Source organism: Botryllus schlosseri, chromosome 6 (genome assembly GCF_051294905.1).
Source record: "Botryllus schlosseri isolate E-star chromosome 6, Bs_hap1, whole genome shotgun sequence".
NCBI classification, from domain to species: Eukaryota; Metazoa; Chordata; class Ascidiacea; order Stolidobranchia; family Styelidae; genus Botryllus; species Botryllus schlosseri.
In genome coordinates, this window is record NC_137241.1 from 5822307 (window position 1) to 5843303 (window position 20997).

The 20997-nt window shown below is 40.3% G+C and overlaps 2 protein-coding genes across 5 annotated transcripts; both read left to right on the top strand.

The window, feature by feature from the left end:
• The first annotated feature begins 402 nt into the window (after nucleotides 1-402).
• LOC145440570 (uncharacterized) lies at nucleotides 403-11280 on the top strand. 3 transcript variants are annotated; one of them, XM_080318214.1, is made up of 7 exons: nucleotides 543-664; nucleotides 1110-1353; nucleotides 1433-1500; nucleotides 2728-2808; nucleotides 3844-3921; nucleotides 5551-5704; nucleotides 9647-11280. In XM_080318214.1, the coding sequence occupies exons 3-7, from the start codon at nucleotides 1444-1446 to the stop codon at nucleotides 9802-9804; spliced, it is 528 nt and encodes a 175-aa protein (XP_080174340.1). In that variant the 5' UTR covers nucleotides 543-664; nucleotides 1110-1353; nucleotides 1433-1443; the 3' UTR covers nucleotides 9805-11280. The 3 variants fall into 3 exon arrangements, with proteins under 3 accessions (XP_080174338.1, XP_080174340.1, XP_080174339.1); XM_080318212.1 differs by lacking the exons at nucleotides 543-664; nucleotides 1110-1353 and adding an exon at nucleotides 403-534; XM_080318213.1 differs by having other exon boundaries at nucleotides 1172-1500.
• Nucleotides 11281-11398: 118 nt separating this feature from the next.
• On the top strand, nucleotides 11399-18903 carry LOC145440569 (MTRF1L release factor glutamine methyltransferase-like). 2 transcript variants are annotated; one of them, XM_080318210.1, is made up of 7 exons: nucleotides 11399-11642; nucleotides 13600-13785; nucleotides 15118-15180; nucleotides 15243-15401; nucleotides 16074-16210; nucleotides 17746-17841; nucleotides 18677-18903. In XM_080318210.1, exons 1-7 carry the CDS (start codon nucleotides 11400-11402, stop codon nucleotides 18819-18821), a joined length of 1029 nt encoding a protein of 342 aa, XP_080174336.1. In that variant the 5' UTR covers nucleotide 11399; the 3' UTR covers nucleotides 18822-18903. The 2 variants fall into 2 exon arrangements, with proteins under 2 accessions (XP_080174336.1, XP_080174337.1); XM_080318211.1 differs by having other exon boundaries at nucleotides 11524-11642; nucleotides 13607-13785.
• The last annotated feature ends 2094 nt before the right edge of the window (nucleotides 18904-20997 follow it).

Consider the following 20997-nt stretch of genomic DNA (forward strand, 5'->3'; position numbering starts at 1 on the left):
ACGTCAAAAGGTAGCCTACAGCTGCCGAGAGTCCAACCATAGTGTCCTATATGGTGTCGACACAAGCAAATCTCACGGCTCAGTGAAATTGTATCACGTCACAATTTCCATTTGGCTACAGGCAATTTGACGGTCATTTTTGACTGGCTTGCCGAGCATTGAATTTGGTGAAACGGATATCAATCGGAAGCTGACTCTGCACTGATTACGAAAATATAAATTTTATTCCACTCGCGGCCCTGGAGCCCCCACAATCAGCCTCGAATTTTTCATTGTTATTGAGATTGGCATTGAGACGCAACAATGCTGTCTGGCGAAACGATGAGAGTTTGTCTCTCGTTATTCTCTCGTTTCGCCAGACAGCATTGTTCAACCGATTAGAATATTATATCCGGTTCCTCTTCACTGATCAGAGATAGGGGAATCCCCAATAACGGTATTGTGCTGTTTCCACTCCACGCGAGGATTCGGAATCATAATATAAAGTTGTAAGAGAAATTGTCTGCAACAAAGTTTCGAAAGGGGCAGTACCAGGTAGGATACGGTACTTACCGGAACATCACCATCCCAATTACTGTTATTAAATATTATTAAATTACTATGGTTCTACCCTGCAATCACGAACGGCACTGGTGTAATGGTTGGGCGTCCGGCATCTCGATCGGTTACACTACAAAAAAAAATTAGACAAGTTTGGTCTCAAATCGATTTTTTAGCAGAAAAAGTCTTAAAGACAAATTAGTCTTACCAAGTACTTTCTGTCTTAAAAGTAAAACCGGAATTGATCGAAAATAGTAGGGGTGCTTTGGGGGCATCCTTTGCAATGCTAGGGTCTGAGCGAAGGGGAAGCATGAGAGACCAGAATTTGCAGTGATGGGATGATACTGTACTAAGGAGTTTACAAGATATTCACTAGATATAGTTATCAAGGTACATGCCACTTACTACTCACATGTACTATTCAGATCAATATATATATGGTTGTCTGAGTCGAAAATAGAATTTATGGTGAGTGGGTGGTAAAATGAGACCAAATCATCCTCATTTCTTAAATTTGAGACCAAATTTGTCTAATTTTGAGACCAAATTTGTCAAATTTTTTTTTGTAGTGTAGTCGTGTGTTCGATCCCCGGCATGGTCATACCAAAGACTCGAAAATTGGTATCCGCAGCTATCCTGCTAGGCGCTCAGCAATCACGGATAGCATGGAGGAGAAAAAACGGGGGCGCAGACTAGATAATCTCACGGCAGTATCGCAACTCCGTCGTCAAAGCATCTCGATGGTGCAGGCGAAAAAGAATATCATATCTCTCTCTCTCTATCCCAAGTGAAAACTGAATGAAAAATCGAAAAGTATATTTATGAATCCTGCTTTCAATCCACTACTACCGTGATACGTTCACGGTGAATCCAATTATTTGTCTTTTAACAGATCGGTATGCGATGAATTCTATCAAGAGTGCAAAGCGTCGTTTGGATATGAAAGATGAGGAGCCAACTGTAAGTGCCCTAAATGGTAGATTTTAGTTTACCCACTTCCACACTGCTTGCACTTATACTTGTACAGATTTTTATACCAAACTATACTCACTTGTGATATCTTAGATCTTGGCATGTGGAAAAGCAGTTTTGGAACAGATCTGCACCGCTTTCATTACTGAAATCACAAAGGCGATGTATAGCCCTTTGAACAATGTTAACCGATTATAATTCTATTTATGACGGCTGCAGTCATCTGCATTTCCATTTGTAGCGAAGATTCATCTTGTAGTATTCTACTTAATACCTTCTATTTTTAAACTTTTATTTCAATTAGTTTTGACACATCTTGTAAATGGCTATATTTGCTTGTAATTAGGTAGAAATTGCTCCCTACTTTCACTTATTTGGCAATAGGCTACTTTGTATCACTGTCTTTTTGAATTCGTCATAACTGCCAGGTGAAATATCCCGTGTATCAAGGTAACTGAATGCATATACTTCTGTACCTTTCAATTCAGTTTCGAATTGAAGTGATTTTTACACGTTCTAATTGTCATTGAGTAGAAATTTATCGTATTACTTCTACTTCTTCATTAGTATCATCGTCGACTACTTTGGCCACACATTTTTGGCAAGTCAAGGCCCTTCAAAGTTATAGTATGCGGAGCGTTGGATTAAAATCTGTATTAGAGTATTTTTGTACCATTCACATGTCTAGATACGTTGCACTGCCCTGACTCGAAATGGTTGGGAAAAAACAGCATACCCGTATTCGTCTATTTCAGGGGTCGCCAACTCAAAACGGGTTGCGGGCCACTTATAAAAATTGGTGGAGGTCACGGGCCGCATGACCTCAATATCGAGATAAAAACAGGCAAGTCAGTTTGAAGGGGCACTGCACTCTAAAAAGGATGTGGTCTCAAATTGACGGGCAAAACGAAATAAAGATTTTGATAGCTACTTTACGCTCCAGCAGTCACGCAGAGATCGAACTTTATATAGTTGTCAGCCGATGTTATGAAGGAAATATGTCGTACACGCCAAGGTGGTTTAGATACCGCGTTCAACGAAAGATGTTCAGTCAGGAGATTTATGTCTAAATCAGGCCTAGTGTATTCTATTTCTGTAAGGCATAGGGCGTGCACGACATATTTCCTTCATAGCATCGGTTTTTGATCATACATTCCCAGTATAATAGTCATCTTCCAAAGTATCACATTAGATCTAATGTGAACTATTTTATAGCATGTAAACTCAAAGATTAAAAGAAGGAAGAGGAAATCGCAATCTGATGAAAGTGACAGTGACGATTCAGAAAGTATTCCGGTGAGCGCTTTTGGCATTTTTCCGAAGCTGACTATCAACACAACAGTGTAGTGCCTTGAAGCCACACTCGAAAAGCAACCGCTTTTGACTGTGTATCATGTGGAAATCACAGGTAGCTACAAATATATTATTCATGTAGGAACACAAGGATGGTATAATGATACTATTCAGTATTCAGCAATGAATCGTGGACCTGTTGATATTTTGTGGTGGTTATAAAACCAGTCCGGGATGTAAATTGACGGTAAGCTGGGAATATATTGGTTTGACGATAGGGTACATACCGAATTCTCAACTTGAGAGATGGGCAATTATTATTTTCCCCCGGTGGGCCAGGTGAGAAGCAGAGTATATGTTGGCGGGCCGAATTAATTACATTTCTAAATTGAAAGCAATTATTTACATTATTAAAACGGACTTCCAAGTAGATGTGTTAATATTAGGTAATGATAAAGTGAGGATTAATTTACAAAGAGTAACATTTATTCACTATCATTATTCAAACAATGATAAGAATGAATCAATTTTAACTCTTCTTTATTTTGGATCTGGATTTCACTTGCGACGTAAGTGGACTATGTAATCACGGTAGATAAATAAACAGACTTCAATGTAGCCGCATGGCCGGCTTGGTTTATACAGCTTATCGTTTTAGTCCATGCATTACGTTCAAAAGTACGGTAGTTCATGTGTTCAAAATATGAGTAGATACATGTATTGTTCACTTGAACGGAATGAACATCATATGAGCTCTTTCTTTTCTGTTCACATGCGGAGATATTATCTAAGAAACCAACTCTCCGTATTTGCTCTATGCTAATAACGACAATAATGAAAGTAGAGCAGACCTGGGCATTTTACCAACATTTTCACCGGCTCACTAAAAGTTGCTTGGAATTTAGAGGTTAAAACCTACGGTATCGTGACAGAGTGCAGTAGCAGTGGCATCGAATTTGGATCCGTGCAGGAACTATCTGTACAGCGCATTCTATTCCCGACGAAATTTCATGCTCATCCCTTATAAATTTTATTTAGTGCGCTCAACCACTAGTGGAAGTTTGGGATACAACAACAGAATCTCCAAAGATAAATCGGCGACAGCAAAAAAATCAGGTGACTCCTATATATTTTTCTACATCTTCAAGGAAACAAAGAAGGTGATGAGTGGACCGTTGGAATTTTTCCCAACCCTTCTTGCACGCCATTCAATAACTAGAGCCCAATCGATATCCGAATTTTGATCCGATGTAACCAGCTTCTTCCGATACACTGATGTTTTCTGTCAATATCAAAATGTGACTATTTCAAGTAGAACTTCTAATTACTCAATTGAATGGTATTTTCATATTGAAATGAACCCCAATCATTTCGTTCGACACTTGTCAACTAGTACGGAATTGATGCGGAATGATCAAAGGCCATAAATTCTGCAATTGGCAAATACTTGTTGAATAATCTCGCCTGTGCGAAAGATTATCGGGACGACATATTTCGCGTCTTCGGAAGGCGCCGTTCACACTTTAATTTGAGTGCATTGGAGTCGACTTTTATCAAAGTACACCAACCACGGCTCTGTCAATAAAAAGAGTTTGTGTACCATCTAAAAATTATAGGCTACATTGAACGCTCTCGTATTCGACATTTCATGCTGATGACGTCATCTTTTGTGATACGATTGTTGATCTACGATGTTCTTTTGAATTCTCTTCTAGTTAATGACGATTACCCCTGACGAGTGTCAGCCGAAAATATTCCCGCTCATTTCAATATGTATATAACTATTCAATTGTCTGTTGAAGCTCCGTAACTCCAAGTAGCTGCTGAACTTCTAATTAGTAACAGTAATTTGAAAGCTATGGTCCCATATGAGCTTCATTTATTCACAATAAAACTGCCGCCGAGTAACAAAAAAACTAGCATTTTCATTCCAAAAGGCATATACTATGGTTGAGGAAACTTAAGTTTTCGCATTTTCGGAAAGAAGTGAACTACGATGGTATTTCAGAGAAAAAAAAAGATAAGAACTCCCATGCCTTAAGTTCTGCTGACATCAATCGAAACCGCAAATGTTGTCTTTAAGCGTTCAAACAGCAAGAAAGCATGATGTGAACCAGGAATATCTAGATATCTAGAGTTCTATATATCCCTGACATGAACTAGGCAATGTTTGGAATACCAGGAGTTAACCCCTGACAGCAGCCTCTAAATTTTATACAGTAACAATTTGCGATGTGTGTACCGATATGACCGGAGATGAAGCGATGAACAAATTGTGCATCCAATAAATGTCGGTTGGCTGATACTCGCATCAGTCGGGTTCTGGGCGTAACTCTTGACAGTAGGCACTTAGGATGTCTGATTATAATTAATTGTCCACATTCAAGTCAAAATACAAGCAGACTCTACTGAATAAATACTACTCTGAGCTTGAGTTTACCGGACCACAATCTGTTATATCGACCTCGCCCTCCGTCACATGCCACCTCATTTTGTCGCTTGTCCGTTTATGTTTATTCTATTACTTTTCATCCAGTGTGCATGTCTCTTCTTTACATCACCCTAGACCCAGGTGGGTGTCTGATTTCAAGGACTGCTCTTAACATTTCGACATATTCCTATCTTTTCATTGTATCGCAATCTTGTGGTTGTGGTATATTGATCTGATAAGATTGTTAACAATAAACTGAGTACGGTATATTGAACTTAGTTTTGCTTGGAATAACCCATGTTCATTTTTGCCAGCCATCACTGCCGGAAAAGGCATACTTGAAGGGCAACTTAGACTTCCAAGAATGCTACGCAAAGGCTTTGCGACTTGAGGAAATGTGTAAAGACATTTTACAGGCATGCTCATCAGACTCGGACGTTTCAGACTACTCTATATCCAGTTTTGAAGGTTGGAATCAGTGGTGACACTCTGCAGGCTTGCTTTATATGCAGATTTTGGGGATTGGAAATAGTTTTCAAATGTGCAACCGATATCCCGGTTGTTGGATTCGCTTTTACCTGATCCTTCAACCTTTTTGAGATTGCTGCAGGTGGCCTTATTATGTACCAATGTAGATTTGCCGGATTTTATTCCTGCGCAATTGTGTACATGTGGATTATTGGGAATCTTATTGAACACCTCAATATCCCAAGATGTTGCTAAAATATTTCCCCACCTCCTTCCTGAAATGGCAAGATAGCTGTTTACCACAAAAAGAAGTGACCAAAATACGTGTTCAAATTTGTGTTTTTGACGAGCATCTTCATTCACATTTGGTAAAAATACTACTACAGTGTGTTTTGTGGCATTAATTCCTTGACAATGTTTTTCCTCACTCCAAATTTTCATTGTTGCCTACTGCCTAGCTCTCGATTTTACAGAAGCTACATTTACAAGACATCCACAAAATACACAAACAACATGACTGAATCCACTATGTACAAAAATTGTTCATTAATAATGTCATCTTCTCAACTTACTGTTGCTCACGATGAGTTTGCAGATTAGTGCTGTCAAAATAGTTCTCACTTCCAAATCTTTAGGCTTTGATTGTTACACATCTTCATGATTGGCAACCCACAATATATCAATATGTGAAGAAATTGTTGGCAACAGCCATTTTCCTTGGAAAGCCATCATCTTTGAACTGCAGCTAAAAAGGACGTTATGTATTTTTTTGCGGCATATACTCCAACTCATGATGTACATACACACAATCTGTGCATGTGCATACCATGAGTGCATGATGTGCATATGCCGTTGGACAAGGAAGGTGCAGATATAGCCTTGTAAGGCTGTCTAAGTCTTGCACCACCCCCTCCTATGGTATCCTGGTAATGCTGAGTACCAAGCGAGGAAGTCATGGATACCAGTGTCATATCTTGGGTCTGTCAAATAATCAGATCTTTGGTCTGACCTGTCCAGGGTTTGAACCCACGACCTACCGATCATGAAGCCGGCCGCTTCACCATTACGCTATCTTGTCGGTTTTCACAAGGTGCAGCATTCGACTCGTGTATATGCACTCATAGCTATTTGAATACTGTTACGAGTTGCTATTATTGTTCAGTGTAATCAATTGCTATAAGAATTATACCGTTATCCTGCAGTGTTGGGATGACTCGAGTCATAACTTGACTCGAGTCACCTTTTTCGCATGACTTGACTTGCCTCGAGTCACTTTGCTAAAATGACTTGACTTGACTTGACTCGGCGTATCAGAAATGTGGATTGACTCGTGACTCGGAGCAAAATTCACAAGTCAATTTCAAGTCATCAGTTAATCGGTGCCGATAAAAATCACTTTATCTTGCGTATGTTCGGATTGTTCACGAAACGCGGGTGTAACCCGTGAGAGCGACCAATCATTCAATGATCGTGCGTTTCACCGAGCCTCGATTGTTCTCTCACAAATAAATTGACCGCTAACGAAGTGATCGAAGCTTACAACTTCGTTGTAACTCTAGTAGTAAAGTAATAAAATAGCAAAATGTCTATTTCTGTTCTTTATTCTTACCGTAACAAAACCTTCATTGAAATTGAAGTCGAATATATTTTATATAGTCCTCAACCATTGTCGCAGGATCGAATTGTATCATCTATTTGTAAATGGGTATTGTATCGCATCTTATCAATTTGTTTCTCTATTCCAGTGGTTCCCAACCTTTTTCGGTGGCAGGGCCAAATTTAGAATTTCAGAGAATGGTCGGGGCCGCACGAATACGAGGGCAATGAAAGGAACCCAGGATAGTCACCAAAATATGAAAATTCGCATTGTTCCGATCATTCGCTTGACGCCATTGTGTTGCCGCGCTCCCGTTGTTCAGAACAATCAACCTTTGCTGGCTATTTCGGAGTAGTTTTATTGACCTGGCGAGATTTCAATTCGTATTTTTGGAATCATTGCGCACCTCCTTTCGATAAACACCGTCATATCAAATTATTCGGACGCTTGGGTCGCGAGCTATAGGACTACCAATTATGCTGTTTTTCGCCAGCTAAGCAGTACGCATCTCGGCGTATTCAATCGTGAGTCCCTTGTTGCACATCTATCTGTAAATTAGTTATCAATACCCAGGGCCGTAACAGCACTTCGTCAGCCCCCCCCCAAACGTTGCTCTTGGCCCCCTCAGGCTAGATGGCTGTTTACCGCTATTTATCATCTAAATCGGGTGTCCGTTTTAGGCAGCTTCGCTCGACTAATCGCGTTAAGCGCGAAAAAATTCTATAATTCATGATTGAATCGTTCAATATAATCGGGAATTGAAAATATATTAGTATCAATTTTTATCCTCGCTCTCCTCACGTAATCAGATTGACCGGTTGAGCCGAGTGAGTTGTGTTTGAAAAGGTAGGACCACTCAATAATAATTAAACATCTTCGGGCGTATACCAGTTGGCAGGAACGAAACAGCACTTCGTCAGGCCACTCAAAACACTTAGGTCTTGAGCTCCCATAGGGTGATAAACCGACCCCCCGTCCCGTTGCTCGCTTCTGCCACGAAATCAAGATCACCGTTTAGTGAGCCAGCGTGGAGCGCGAAAATTCTCGATAATTCAAAATAAAATAGGTCAGTAAGATCGGGAATTGCATATATATTGCTATCAATTACTTGTCCTCTCTGCTCACGTAATTAGATTTACCGGTAGAGCTGAGAGAGGTGTCTTGGAAACTGTAGGGCCCGTAAATAATAATTAAACATATTCGGACGGGCGGACCCGTTGGTACGACTTCAAGGTTTTCTCGCTGTCTATCGTTCTGGCACACGTCTTGGAGTCGCATGTTATATGGCCTAAACCTTTATATGTCTTCGTGACGAGGTAATGACCAACGCCGATATGCCCACTTCTATAAATCTTGCTTATTTTATCTTGGTGGAAGAGTATGCAATAATGAAAGTAGTTGGAAACTTGAAAAAGTTGCATGAAATTTCATAAAATACTTTATAATTCATGCTAATTCACTAAATAATTTTGAGCCCCCTTCGAGCTCGTTCCCCCCAATTGGGGGACTTGGGGTGCGGCAGTTACGGTCCTGTCAATACCTATATCTATAGGTACTGCTCGTTCAACTGGAAAGTTAGGGCACATTGCATTGAAACAGCAGTGACGTAATCGTAGCAGTCTACTCACAACTTTCCTCCAATCCTAATTGAAAACTCCAGACTCCAAGCCAAGCAAGAGTATTTTATAAATATAATTTTTTTTTCATAAATCGATTTCTCAATATTTTTGTGGGGGCCGCAGAAAGGCTAGCTGCGGGCCGCGGTTGGGAATCACTGCTCTATTCTCTATTTTGGCTGGTAACTATTAACCGAGGCTATGCAATTACGCAATTTAACAGTTCTACGTTTATTATGTGAGCGATTCAGCGCCTTCTTGCGTGTATATTTAACTTTATATTCGTTCATCAGTGCGGAATCAATGACCAATCAATCTGTATTTCTGACAGATAGCAAATTGCAATCGTAATCATGCCTCATACTTCGAAAAGCCAACTTGACTTGAAATGTTACTTGACTCGTGACTTGACTTGACTTAACTCGGGTCACCTCCAAAAAATGAGTGACTTGACTTGACTCGAGTCACTTTTGAAAATTGATTGACTTGACTTGACTCGAGTCAAAATGTGTAATGACTCAAAATGACTCGTGACTCGAAAGTAGTGACTTGATCCCAACACTGTTATCCTGTCCAAGGATTGCAAGTCACAACTGTCAACACAGATACTGAAATATTCTATCGCTGCCCCCTCCTTCACATACACACTTGATAATTCTTAAGAATTGTTCCAACTGTTTTTAATCTGTCAGCGTGAACAATGTGAACATGCTCTGATACGTTCTTCAGATCCGGACTCTGATGAAGAACCGATTCGGCAAATTCCAGCTGACAAGTTTGTCCTGAGAACGGTAATCAGAACAAAAGACGGAAACGAGAAGGTCATACCTTGCGTATCGCGGACTTGTGACCAGTGTCGTAAGCCGTCAAGCAGCTCCCGAAACTGACCATAGAACACAAGATCTGTGGCGTAAATGTGGCGGTTGCCAGTGCGGCAGCCGATAAGTTTTCCTAAACCAACTCTCTAATGAACAGAACTAAGACTTTCCACTTGAAAATAATCACTCAGGATATACCAAGATATATTGATTTCCTCATGCCTAAGAAAAGTTTGCTCCAAATAAGCTCATACCGGTACCCATCATACTGCAAATCGCTTCATGGCCACTTCGGGGAGCTGAACACCGCCTTTGGAAACCTCAAACCCACAATCTTTAATGTGTGTGGTAAAGACTCTGGCAACGCTTTGCAAGATCACTTTAGATATCAGGAAACTGTAAAAAAAATTTGTTGGTTGTTCACAATGTAACTAATGACATGGTGTAATAATGCTGTATCAGAATTAACCATTCCGTATTCATATATTAGAATGCTATCAAAGCCAGATCCACCTAAGCATTGACTTGAATAGTTTCACCCACCTGTTTGTCTCTAGCAATTTATAATTTGTACAAATGTGTATCTGTAAGGTATTTGCAAACTAATGTGCAGATCTGACGATGAACCCAGATTTGCCTTAATTCTCGTTTCATAGACATTCACTCACAGAATGTCAAAGGTCAAGGTTGGAATTTGGATTGTAAAAAGTCCTTCGTGATAACCGTCAATCACAAGACGTTTTTCTTTCATACCATATTAATATCAACCGATTTTTTAATCTTGCCAACGTTTTCGTTTTGCATTTATTATTTATATAACCTATCTTCTGATACCTCCTACATACTCATTTGTAAAAAAAAACTTTGTAGGTCTTTTTTTGCTGTTGAATGTATTCTTCATCAACCGATATATGTGCCAATATTTCACCTTTTGTGCACATTGTAGGTCTTGCGACTCGACAAGATTTGTGCTACATTTTTTCGTGTTTTTGAGCAATAATCACTTGGAATATTAGTCTCCATCAGTCGTTTTATCGTGGAATTGTTCGCAATACTTCTGGTGATATTTATCACGCTACCTAGTACCTAGCAGACTAATTATGTCTATGCTGGTAATTCTATTCTAATTTGTGAAAAGTTACTATGCTTTAATTCTAATTCTAATCTGGTTCCTGGTTTTCCTGAAACATCCACAGGAAAACTCTGTGGTGCGAAACGTCCCAAGGCTGTTGTATATACATTTGCCATTCTCATACTTGTGCGAATGAACCCCAATTTGGTATGAACTGAACTTTGATTCCATTTCCCAGTTTTCACGAATTCCGTAATTCTAATTCTAGTCTAATTTTCAAAAAACTGTGTATCTAATCTATAAATTGAATTCTAATCTAATTTGAAGAGAAAAACGGCGTAATTCTGATCTAGTTATGAAAATCTGAAAATTTCCTAGACATCCAGCTCTGGTGTCTAGTTCCTGGTGGGCAACATGATTAAGTGGATTTACCTTTTACACAATGTATTCCAACATTCTATTTTTTTGCAGAATGCAGATCTTTTAAACCTTGGCCGTTCTTGTAATAATATTATTAAATATTAGCTCAAAAATATATATTGGGTGATCCGCTATTGCCACACTGTAGCAAACCCAATCACGCATTATAACTATGACATCAATGGTATTGAAACGAGTCTTACAAAAGGGGCTGCTGCAACCTTGCTTCGAGTGGCGGGTGGCTGGCCACAGTGCTCGGATATTTCCGGTATGCTATCGGTGCCATGAAAGTGCGGAGGGAACATCCTATTTCGATTTGTACCACGAATGGGTGGAGAAATTTCGAAAGGCTAATATCCCGGAGGAATACGAAAGTGCCGGATTCATCACCGCACATCTGCTTGGATATAAAACAGTAAGTTTTGGACGCGTATTAGTATTATGTAGGCCTACAGTGACACAGCCAAGCGCAAAGATGCCTTTACCCCTTCCGAAATGTCTTCTTGATCTTTGTGACGTCACCTACGATCATTGCATCATAGTGGGTCTGTGCCGTCACGTCATTGTCCAAAATTTTCGCGGCATCAAATTTAAATTTGATTTACATCCCGCCTTCTATATTCACTGTACAATTGAATAATATATTATTTCTAGGGCGATTTTTTTTCATAAGTCGAAATTTTGTCAAAATTTTTTTGCACTCTGCATTTTGTTTGTATCGTGGATGTTTGCACTGTCGGTGAACTTATCATTTGACAATTTACAGCCTGTAGCCTCCTTTATAGCCTACCGTTGTAGACGGCTCATTGTGAATCATAAACGGACAAATGAAACAAATAGGTTGACATGGTGTTATGCTCAACGTAGCGCAATATCCTAACTCATTGGTTCTCGACCTTTTTGTCTTCGCGGACCCCTTTTGGACCTCCAAAGTTTTAGTTCAAATTTAGCTCAATTATCGTGCAATCGTCATCTGTCTGGTGCAAGTGATAATTGTACGCTAGTGATAAACAGCAACAAAATGATTTTTCTTGAAAATAGCATCATACTGTTTATGTAGAAACTAGGTTGACTTTTATTATTTCAATGCAAATTTCGCAACTACATTTCTTGAAATACGTGGTCGCGTCTTAAAAATCCGCGCCTTCGATTTGATATGAACGAGTGCCGAAAATCCATCTCCACAAAGATAGGTGGTGGCGAATGTAATAATAACGCGTAAAGCTTCCGACGGCACATTTGGGTATGATCGCAACAAATATGGCACCAAAATTTACAAACAATTTTTTTAATAAACATATAACGTCAAGCCTGGCATCATCTAGCAGCTCATCTTAAAGTTATTATGGAAAAACGATTATGCACATCACTGTAGAAAATGGATTTTGTAAAGATTTTGAAGTTACACCTTAATAATCAAACTTTTTTTAAATTTTTTCCACAATCCCGATCAAAACATCTCTAAACGGCAGCATATTTGTATCAGTATAGGCTATTGGCAATTTAGCAATTAAAATGAGTTTGCAGTATCATCTCAGCCGGCCATTCTGTTGATGTGAGTTCTTTTGTTTTACTAGTAATGAAGCGAAATTGCCTCGTAATTTTCCTAATTTAAATAAAATACAAATTATGTTATCAACGATTTTGTAAGTTCAGAGGCTTCGCGGACCCCCTGGAAATACTTCACGGACCCCTGGTCGAGAACCACTGTCCTAACTGTAGCAGGGCATTGATTCTTATATCAAGAAGCGCTTGATGAAAAATTGTTATGTAGTCAACATTGTCAGAAGGAAGCAATATGGTGTGTCACCAGCAGTGTACGCACCACTTCAGTGTTGCCAGCCAACAACTACTGCTGTTGAACGTTCTTTCTCCATTCTTGGCAAGCTTTAGTTACAATGTTCACTCACTTTCTACCCGAGAATGTAGGAAAGTATCTTTCGTTGTACTACAACAAATTTGATTATTTCTACCATAATGCGTGATGTAACTACTGGAATTCTTCATAGGTCCAGATTTCGTTAAAATAAAGTTTTTTCATGAATAAATTTGTCAGTTTTTCAGTCAAAAAGGATTTTTTATGCCAAACTACTTTGTAAGGACAGACAGTTCCAACCAGACATGAAGATAAGTTGTACAATTCCAATATTTTGTGCGAAAACACCAAATTTACATACATGAAGACAAAATTCTGTCAAATTAAGTTTTTTAATGCAGGAAAATGTCGAAATTTTTGATAATTTTGTTCAAAATCTTCTGATTTTTTAGGTCAAGCAAAATCGCCCTAATCATTTCAATATGAATATATTATTCAATTGTATATTAAAGTTATGTACCTCCAAGAATTTCTTCCTGTGCTTACATATCTTCAGTTTTCAGTCATTCCCAGTCGAGACTTACGCAGATCTGTGACCGATCGGGAACTGGACGCCTTTCGTAGGATGGGCGAATGTCGGCTGGCGAGAATGCCTATTCAGTATGTAATCGGGGATTGGGATTTCGGCGGGGTGAATTTGAAAATGGCGCCTCCCGTTTTCATACCAAGGCCAGAAACTGAGGTTGGTGATACCGTATGTGTTATTGTTATGATATTTATCGAAAGTACAAGGTTGCCGGGTCAAATGTACCATTGTTCTGATTCTGATGATATTTTTACTTGAGCGCAATTCAATATATTTTCTTCTTCTTCTACATCTCACTGGGTAGTGTCCGGGGATTATCAGTGACGCAGTATTTCCATTTTTTGTAGTACTCGTGTAGTAACACTTCTTCCTCAAGTGGTATGATATTGCACTAATTCTGATTTGACTGAACTGTTTCAGTTTTTGTGGCAGAACTAGATCTGGAATGCTTACTTTCTGCTTACTTAGAAACCAGTACTTCTACTTCTACTTGAGTACCAGCGATTTTGACCACATTGTCATAGTCATCATCATTTTATTAAAATTTTCATCAAATCAAAACATTGCAAGATTGCAATATAATGAAAAGATTGGAGGGTGCCGATACAACTTTGAGTAGTATTTTAAGCTTGGCCTAGAGCCGTGGTTCTGTTCACCCTTACTGTGCTGGAATGAGTCAAGCATTGAGTCGCTTTTCTAGTAATAAAATTGACTGAATGTTCAAACAATTTTGCCCCACAATCGACCCATTTGTTGTTTTTGCCCCCTTCTTTCTCACAAATTTCTCCAGTTGGCGATATTGCTCCCTTGGAAAAGCACTGGTCTAGAGGTCGCCAACTCAAAACGGGCCGGGGGCCAATTTTCAAATTTTGTAGAGGCTTCGGGCTGCAAGAATGCAATATCGAGACAAAATAAGCCACACTGTGTAGAAGCCACGTTTCTAAAGCTTTACGTCAGTACAACGCTGTCCTCTCCAACATGGGCGACGGTCATAGTTAGGCCTACCACAGAAGAAGTAATATTATATTTTATATTATAAATGCAACAAAAATATCATGATCATTACATTCATTTTATTTTAAACTATGACTTGCGCACGATATGTGGCAATGCTTTTTGGCGATTATAAGGAATCAATGTTGGGGATAGCGAGACACGGTGCTAGCTCAAAGACTATCTCCTCGTAAAGCTTGATCATGTGGGAAGCCCTAAGCTGTTTTCTAACTATCTCGGTTTCGGCAGTGTCTGGTTCATAGCACGTTAAGGCAATATGCTCATTGCCCATTCATAGCTGATTCCCCCCGATGTTGTTGCCATGGCCGAATCCGGTGCAGCTGAACAACAGCTCAAATCAATTTCAGAATTCCAAAATGCCTTACTTTCGAAAGCTATCTTCATGACAGTAGTTCGAATGTTTGTAACATAATCAGAAATTTCAAGTGTTGACTACTCAAACTCATGCCTGTTTTACTGTGGATTGGTTTCAAGGTGCTGGTTGATCACGTGAAGAATGAAATTTCAAAACGGGTCAAAGCGCAATCGCCAATCAAGGTTGGATGCATGAAATAGATTCACGATATCGTGTACACTGTGAACAATTAATCCATCCCTAGATGCTAGAAATTGGCTGTGGAACGGGTGCTATTACTCTTTCTTTGCTAAACGCCATGCAATCGGTGTCGCTACAAGGTGTTGCGATTGATGCTTCCGAGCATGCTGTCGGTCTGACCAAGAAGAACGCACATCATTTGAATCTTTCGTATTCTCAAAATGTAAGTGTTACTTGTAGGTCACGGAATTACTATGTGCTATAGAACTGTTTAGCAGTTGAATTTATGGTCGTCCAGCTCTAACAAAATGTGTGATTTGTTTTTGAAATACGTTCTTACAGCAGTAACGTTGTCACTATTACCTGGGTGGGACAAACAAACGCATTGCCTTGCAAATGTTTTACTCTCATCAATGACGCCATGCATTATACAGTCCTGGTCGCATTTCTGTTTTTACAACTACAAACAGAGCTATTTTGAACAGGCTTTGTCGCTACATTCAATAAATGTTGTCCTGGCCAATATTTACTTTCTGCATACCATCTTTTCGGTGAACGCACAATGATTTTGTTTTTCACTACCAAATTTAAATGGAACGATAAAGTTTTGTTGCTGGAATCCTGGAATAGTAGACTCGGTAATCCACCTAACAGAATATTCTTTTTCTGGTCGCTATGAACTTGACTATCAAGCATAAATGTGATAGTAGTAATGCATGGACAAGTCTGTTCCACAACAGTGATATGTCACAGTTGAAGAAATAATTTAGCATTCACCAAACTTTGGAGTTGAGATGGGTCACCTGGTTTAAAGATTTGTCTTTGGTAAATAAACCTGCATACTCCTGTGTTTTTTATGTATCCATATGCATTTTGTTACTTAGAACTTTTTCAGCTTCAAATTCTTCATCACAAGATTGGCGTGGATGACGACGACGTGCTGATGGATCTTGGGCCTTTTGATGTTGTTATTAGCAATCCACCCTATATCCCAACTGCGGACATGGATAATTTACCAGAAGAAATTGCGCGGTATGTGCATTCCTAGGAAACTCTCAACAATAAGATGACATTTTAATATGTACAGTTACGATAGTTTTGAGATTTCTGCTGTGTTCCGTAGTCTATTTCATCTTCCCACAGCAGCTACATCATGTTTTTCCCAAGGGTAATTGGTTAGGTCTTGAAAATTGTGTAGGTAAAGCTACATCCCTGTCTAATTTTCTCACTCTTTTCAACGTAAAATCAGTGTAGAATACAGTTGCTTTGGGGCCAAGCTACTTCTGGATATATAATTTGCAATATAAAAAGTCCAGCTTTAATATGGGTTGCCGGTAAACCCAGCCCTCGGTAAACCCAGCCTTACAAACCCAGCCCTCGGTAAACCCAGCCCTCGGTAAACCCAGCCCTCGGTGAACTCGGCCCTCGGGAACGTTTGTAATTAAGTGTATTAACAAGTATTATTATGAATTATTAAACTAATAATGTTATTATCAACTGATTTGTCGATCTTGTAAGGAGGTCAGGGCATGCGTAGATCACGCAGTCACGGCGTGATCAGATCACGTGATCACGATTGCGCAAGCGCCAAGCGCGGGAAAGAACGCAACGTTCACATATCGATCACGCGCTTGTGAATATTAGGGTTGTGGGAGGGGGGATATTAGGGTTGCCGGGGGTGGGATATTAGGGTTGGGGATTGGGGTTAGGGTTGCTGGGATATTAGGGTTGTGGGAGGGGGGATATTAGGGTTGCCAGAGGTGGGATATTAGGGTTTGGGATTAGGGTTAGGGTTGCTGGGATATTAGGGTTGTGGGAGGGGGGATATTAGGGTTGCCGGAGGTGGGATATTAGGGTTGCCGGAGGTGGGATATTAGGGTTGGGGGTTAGGGTTAGGGTTGCCGGAGATGGGATATTAGGGTTGGGGGAGGTGGGATATTAGGGTTGGGGGAGGTGGGATATTAGGGTTGGGGGCGGTGGGATATTAGGGTTGTGGGAGGGGGATATTAGGGTTGCCGGGGGTGGGATATTAGGGTTGTGGGAGGGGGATATTAGGGTTGCCGGAGGTGGGATATTAGGGTTGCTGGGATATTAGGGTTGTGGGAGGGGGGCTATTAGGGTTGCCTGAGGTGGGATATTAGGGTTGGGGATTAGGGTTAGGGTTGTGGGAGGGGGGATATTAGGGTTGCCGGAGGTGGGATATTAGGGTTGCCGGAGGTGGGATATTAGGGTTGGGGGTTAGGGTTAGGGTTGCCGGAGATGGGATATTAGGGTTGGGGGTTAGGGTTGCCGGGATGCTGGGATATTAGGGATGCCGGTGAATACCAAATTCTCCGAGGGCCGAGTTCACCGAGGGCCGGGTTCACCGAGGGCTGGGTTTACCGAGGGCTGGGTTTACCGAGGGCTGGGTTTGTAAGGCTGGGTTTACCGAGGGCTGGGTTTACTGGTAATACTGGTAATATGTTCTCTATTTTATTATTTTGACTTCAATTCTTGTGATGCTTCGAATGGATGAATACCATTAATTGAATTGTTATGATTCCTAGTCTAATCCATTCTTTGTTAAGATATGAAGATCACGGTGCGTTGCATGGCGGTAGAAATGGTTTGGATGTTGTCAAAGCCATTTTGAGTACATGTACAAAACTGTTGTCGAAGGATGGGTGAGTCACTTGAAATGAGTCACCATAACCATTTTATAATGTTACCTTCCCACATCATCTGTCTGCCTACACCGATGTAGACACCAATATATCTAACGTCATAGCGTGAATGTGATATCACACTATTGACAACGTCACGGTGATCAAAGTGTACAACCTGATTAATCCATCAAGCTCCCCTAATCCAGTGTTAAATAAAATATTTCATGTTTCAAGTGGGCGAGTTTATTTTGTTTTCCGCTTTTGTAACAATATTACTCCAGTCACGGATGCACCTAACCACCGATGACATGGGTTTATCAGGACTGACATCCAACGTAGTAGAAACGTACTTGTAATATTGTGATTTAACGTGTAATCAACAAAATAGTTTTAATAACCACCGTGCCCGCTGCGTTATAGTCGTCACGACACGCCTAATATCTTCTGCATCAGTCACCCAAAACGTCAACTGTAACGTTAACCGTTAGCTGTCACGTTAACCGTTAGCTGTCACGTTAACCATTTCCCCAAGGGTTTTATGCTAAATCTCTGATGCTTATAATGCAACTCCCTAAGTTACGTATATTGCATGCGCGGTTTTAGATGTGGAGCAAGCCGATTATGACATATTGTAGTTACAATGGTTTTTCTGAAATGTTAGACTTAGTTGTAACCGTTATGTGTTACTACTATCACCTTTACATGGGCGGATAATAGCATATCAGCTAGCAGCTATATTTAATAATCGCCAACCACGTCAGACTCATTTTCAGACATTAACGCTTATCCATAAATAATTCATTCTCCGCCAAACAAACCCTGTAACCGCAATCACTCCAAACGTTCCACGCAGAGTCCTATGGATGGAAGTGGACTCTTCCCACCCTCGCCTCATCAATGCTTTGTTCGACGATTGGAAAATCGATAGCCACAGAGACATGTATGGCGTGGCGCGATTTTGCCGATTTCTAAGAAGCAAAGATGTGGACGCGAACTGACCTAGCCCGAATCCGGAAGATGCGAATCGGAAGTCAAGACCGGATTTTCGTGGATTTTTCGTTGTTAACTGACGATGCGAGTTTTCGATACTCTGGATTTCGAACAGCGTGTTTTGTGACCGGCATTTGTTGGAATAGTGATGGTGAAATATAAAGTTGAATGAATACACTGTCTTATATTGCCTATTTGTGTGTAGCTGCCTCTTCATCAGTAAGTATTAATAAGTATGATACTACGGACCGGGGTTGTAACCAAGCGACAAGGTTCCGAGTCCCAAGTCAATCTCACTTTTATAGTTTTGACTCGAGTCATTTTCAGTCATCACCGAGTTAAGTCTTCGAGCAGAGGGTTGAGTTCGAGTTATAGTGTTATGACCCGAGTCCAAGTTATTGTGTTGACTGTTCAGTTTCGAGTTAAGTCTTGTTAAACCCACTTTTCGCAACGCCGCTTGGTTAGGAACACCGTATTTTGGAATCGGGAAAGGAGGACACTTTCAAAATTTTCAGACTTAGAATGCCGGAGTAAAATCCGGAAAAATGGTATATTTTTCACGACGTTGTGGTTGGTTGACTAAAAAAAGGTCAAAAATGCAGTTTTTCTTTCACACTTTACGTTGGTTGACTAAAAAAAGGTCGTCACTTTCGTCCGAATCACGAATTTCCTATTTACCGTCAGTTATGCCCGTTTTCACTCGAATCTTAAAAAACTTTAAAGGAGGACATTTTCAAAAACCTAAAGGAGGACGTATGGTAACCATTTGCTTGGTGATATGCAATGTTCCCTCAAATTGTTCACGAGTCTGCACACACTCACCAACACAGTGCGTATAACGACTAAAAAAATTGTGCGCAACTTGGATTTTCTGTGCGCAGTGACCTTATCAGCACTGCGCACGTGCGCAGCTTAGAGGTAACATCGGTGATATCACCTTCATAATATACTCATTTTCTTCACTTGTAACAGTTTCTGGTCGCATTTTCAAGTACCAGCACTAATAGACGAAATACCAATAGTGTGATAACTTTACTATCTTCGAACTTACAATGAAGTATCGGTCTTGGCCGTCCAAGTCTTGAGTCCTATTACTAGGTTCGAGTCACGCGCAATGACTCGAGTACAAGTCCAATCAATACACAGATTCAATCAATCAGATTGACTAGAGTCGCGTAATTTTCCGTATTTTGAGAAAATGACACGAGTCGAGTCATTACAACTCTGCTGCGGACCTTGTAGCAGTGCGGAGCTAAAATTGCTCGACATGGGGTAGTAGCCTACGGTAAGTGCGTAGGTTTTCGTCATGATTAGAGCCCAGCCGCTTATCAGTTCGTGGATATCACACTTTCAAAGAAATATCGTCAATTTCCGTAACGTCACAACACGATAGTAAGGACTTCAGAGATCTATTTTGCAGCTGCTATACTGGGAAGGAATAGCCTACTGATCTGTTTATTATAGCTTACGGCAGACCTGGGCGTTGTGCGGCCCATGACAAGTTCCTTGGAATTTAGACTATAAAATATATTTAATATTGGTAATGTATGGACAAAAACTACCGCATAAACTCATCCGGAAGTCACTGTTTCCATATTCAAGTTCAAATCTTGTTTGTTGCCAGGTCTGTGCGTCGAACTGTTAGGTCATACGTTTCCAAATCCTAATTAGTGAAATATTGCAATCAATGCACGTGATTAGTGTTGATCCTCACTCGTAAACAATGTTATGTCAAGCAAAGAAAGATGCGGCTGAAGGCCGACATTTCAACAAGATTTGGAGCACTAGATATTTATTTACCGAAGTCAGTCGCGAACCGGTCTTTTTAGTAAATTTAGTTTATAGTGAGCAGTGAGCACAAAGCCGGTCCACGTGTTTAGGGAATATAATTTGAGTCGGCATTGTGAGAGAAATCATGCAGTGAATACATTCGGCTGATGCTAGCAAAATATCAACACTATTTTACTAAGCCCTCCCAGCTAGCACGCCCACTTGGTATCCAGGTGGAATTTAAGTGGTTAGGTGGGATGGGTGATCGGAATGGGTTAGTAACATGTAACCCACATCGAAACCAAGCGGGATTTCCATCCATAAAGATGCGTGGTTATACCATACCAGTCCCAGGTAGATTGCAATAAGTCTCTTCTAATTGTACCTATCAATTTGAACTCGGGGGAGTTTTAC

What these genes read in the sequence shown, in the direction of transcription:
- LOC145440570 (XM_080318212.1), top strand. Translation starts at nt 1,444, where the DNA reads ATGAATTCTATCAAGAGTGCAAAGCGTCGTTTGGATATGAAAGATGAG. An exon ending in TGAAAGATGAGGAGCCAACT is followed by an intron (nt 1,501 to 2,727) that starts GTAAGTGCCCTA and finishes ACTATTTTATAG; the next exon opens with CATGTAAACTCAAAGATTAA. An exon ending in CTCTATATCCAGTTTTGAAG is followed by an intron (nt 5,705 to 9,646) that starts GTTGGAATCAGT and finishes TACGTTCTTCAG; the next exon opens with ATCCGGACTCTGATGAAGAA.
- LOC145440569 (XM_080318210.1), top strand. Translation starts at nt 11,400, where the DNA reads ATGACATCAATGGTATTGAAACGAGTCTTACAAAAGGGGCTGCTGCAA. An exon ending in TTACCAGAAGAAATTGCGCG is followed by an intron (nt 16,211 to 17,745) that starts GTATGTGCATTC and finishes TTCTTTGTTAAG; the next exon opens with ATATGAAGATCACGGTGCGT. An exon ending in AAACTGTTGTCGAAGGATGG is followed by an intron (nt 17,842 to 18,676) that starts GTGAGTCACTTG and finishes CGTTCCACGCAG; the next exon opens with AGTCCTATGGATGGAAGTGG.